Source organism: Nelumbo nucifera, chromosome 4, assembly GCF_055504915.1.
Source record: "Nelumbo nucifera cultivar China Antique chromosome 4, China Antique-T2T, whole genome shotgun sequence".
NCBI lineage: Eukaryota > Viridiplantae > Streptophyta > Magnoliopsida > Proteales > Nelumbonaceae > Nelumbo > Nelumbo nucifera.
The window spans coordinates 37905481-37907544 of record NC_142652.1 but is presented as its reverse complement, the minus strand read 5'-3'; the positions used below and the strand labels follow the sequence as shown (position 1 = coordinate 37907544).

General features: G+C 43.7%; 1 protein-coding gene across 1 annotated transcript; it reads left to right on the top strand.

Annotated features, from left to right (window-relative positions):
* LOC104607284 (U-box domain-containing protein 21-like) lies at window positions 1-1714 on the top strand. Its single transcript, XM_010272899.3, has one exon. The coding sequence runs from the start codon at window positions 192-194 to the stop codon at window positions 1521-1523; it is 1332 nt and encodes a 443-aa protein (XP_010271201.1). The 5' UTR covers window positions 1-191; the 3' UTR covers window positions 1524-1714.
* Window positions 1715-2064: the final 350 nt, after the last annotated feature.

Below are 2064 nucleotides of genomic sequence, written 5' to 3'. Positions count from 1 at the left end.
TCTGAAACTCCAGTTTGAACGGTTCCTTGTGTTTTATTTTCGATTAATTTCTTTGTTTAAAACATTTGGTGAACGCGTTTCAACCTATATAAATAGATGCCCACGGGATTCCTTCCTCTTCACAAGAAACATCTATGGTTCATCATTCTTCTCTCTGTTTGCAGCTTTGAAGTTTTTAACAATTGATACAGATGATTTCCAACTGGAGAAAGAGAAGAGCCAGCCGTCGTGCCGGCAAGACCCAGAAGCAGCCGGGCGGCCAACTGGACATGGAGGTGACTATCCCGACGCATTTCCGTTGCCCCATATCTCTTGAGCTGATGAAAGACCCGGTGACTTTGTCCACCGGGATAACTTACGATCGTGAGAGCATCGAGAGGTGGATCGAGTCTGGAAACCAGACGTGCCCAGTTACGAACAAGGTGTTGACGAGCTTTGAGCCGACCCCGAATCACGCCATACGGAAGATGATACAGGACTGGTGCGTCAAGAATCGGTCTTTAGGCATTGAGAGGATCCCGACGCCGCGAATTCCTGTCACCCCAGTTGAGGTACTGGAGCTTCTTTCGAGGATTACGGATGCAGCTTGGCGTGGGGATCAATCTGGGTGCGGAGAATTGGTGGCGAAGATCAAAAGACTGGGGAAGGAGAACGAGCGCAACAAGCGCTGCATCGTCGGGAACGGGGCAGGGCGTGTTCTGGCGGCAGCATTCGATGCTTTTGCCGCAGCTTCATTCGAGAAGAACGTCGCTGCTCTGGAGAAGATACTATCTGCAATGCCGTGGATGTTGCCACTGGATTCAGAAGCCCAATCTTACTTAGCATCTCCGGCGTCTCTACGTTGCATGGTCTGGTTTTTAAACTCCGGCAGCCTCTCCGGGAGGCAGAACGCAGTTCTGGTACTGAAAGAGCTTCTCTCTTCGGATCAAAAGCATGTTAGTCTCTTGGCGGAGATTGAAGGGGCGAACCAAGCTCTGGTTAAGCTGATCAAGGAACCTATCTGTCCTACAGCCACAAAAGCCTCCTTGGTTGCCATCTTTCAAATGGTTTCACCATCAAACCTTTCCAGCAGCGACAGAATTAAATCAGGGTTTGTGGAGATGGGGCTGGTTTCATTGCTTCTGGACATCCTGGTCGACTCCGATAAGAGCCTCTGTGAGAAAGCTTTGGGCGTTCTGGATGGCTTGTGCAGCTGCCAAGAAGCAAGAGAGAAGGCCTACAGCAATGCTCTAACTATGCCTGTCCTAGTTAAGAAGATTTTACGCATATCAGATCTGGCTACCGAGTTCTCAGTCTCCATTCTCTGGAAGCTCTGCAAGAATAGGAATCCGGATGAGGGAAGCATTGTGATTGAGGCTCTTCAAGTGGGTGCATTTCAGAAGCTACTGTTGCTGTTGCAGGTTGGATGTGGTGAGGGAACAAAGGAGAAAGCAACCGAACTGCTGAAACTGTTGAATCTTTACAGAGGGAAGCTGGAATGTATTGATTCAACTGATTTCAAGGATCTGAAAAGGCCATTTTGAAGCATAAATATCAATGCATTAATTAATTGTCTGTTAGAATTAGTAGAGCTATATAGGAATGAAGGAATTAAAGAATATCAACAATATTGGTTTGTCTGTACAAAAAACTTCAAATAAACTATTTTTTCAGAGAAGAAAAATAGAAAAGAGAAAAAAAAATGAAAACGAAACAACAAAGAATTGAAGATCAATATCTTAGTCTCTGAAGAATTGTTGGTGTGGTTGTTAGCTTCTGTTCTAGGTATTCTTGGGGTATATACTAAAGCCTAGAAATATTAAGAATTACTACTATTATTATAGAATTAATAGCTAGCCATATATTTAATAATGGGGTGGGGGGAGAGAAATTTAGTAGTTTTTTTTTTCTTTCTTCTTTTTTCAATGTGGGGAGTGGATTGAATAAGTTGGACAATCTCATTATGTCCACAGGTTGTAAGATCATCAATTATCAATATAGAACACTAGTTAATAATATTATTATTAATGATGGAAATTCCCGGTTTAATTTGCTCTTGGTTTTCCTTGATGGCTGTGCTTTTTG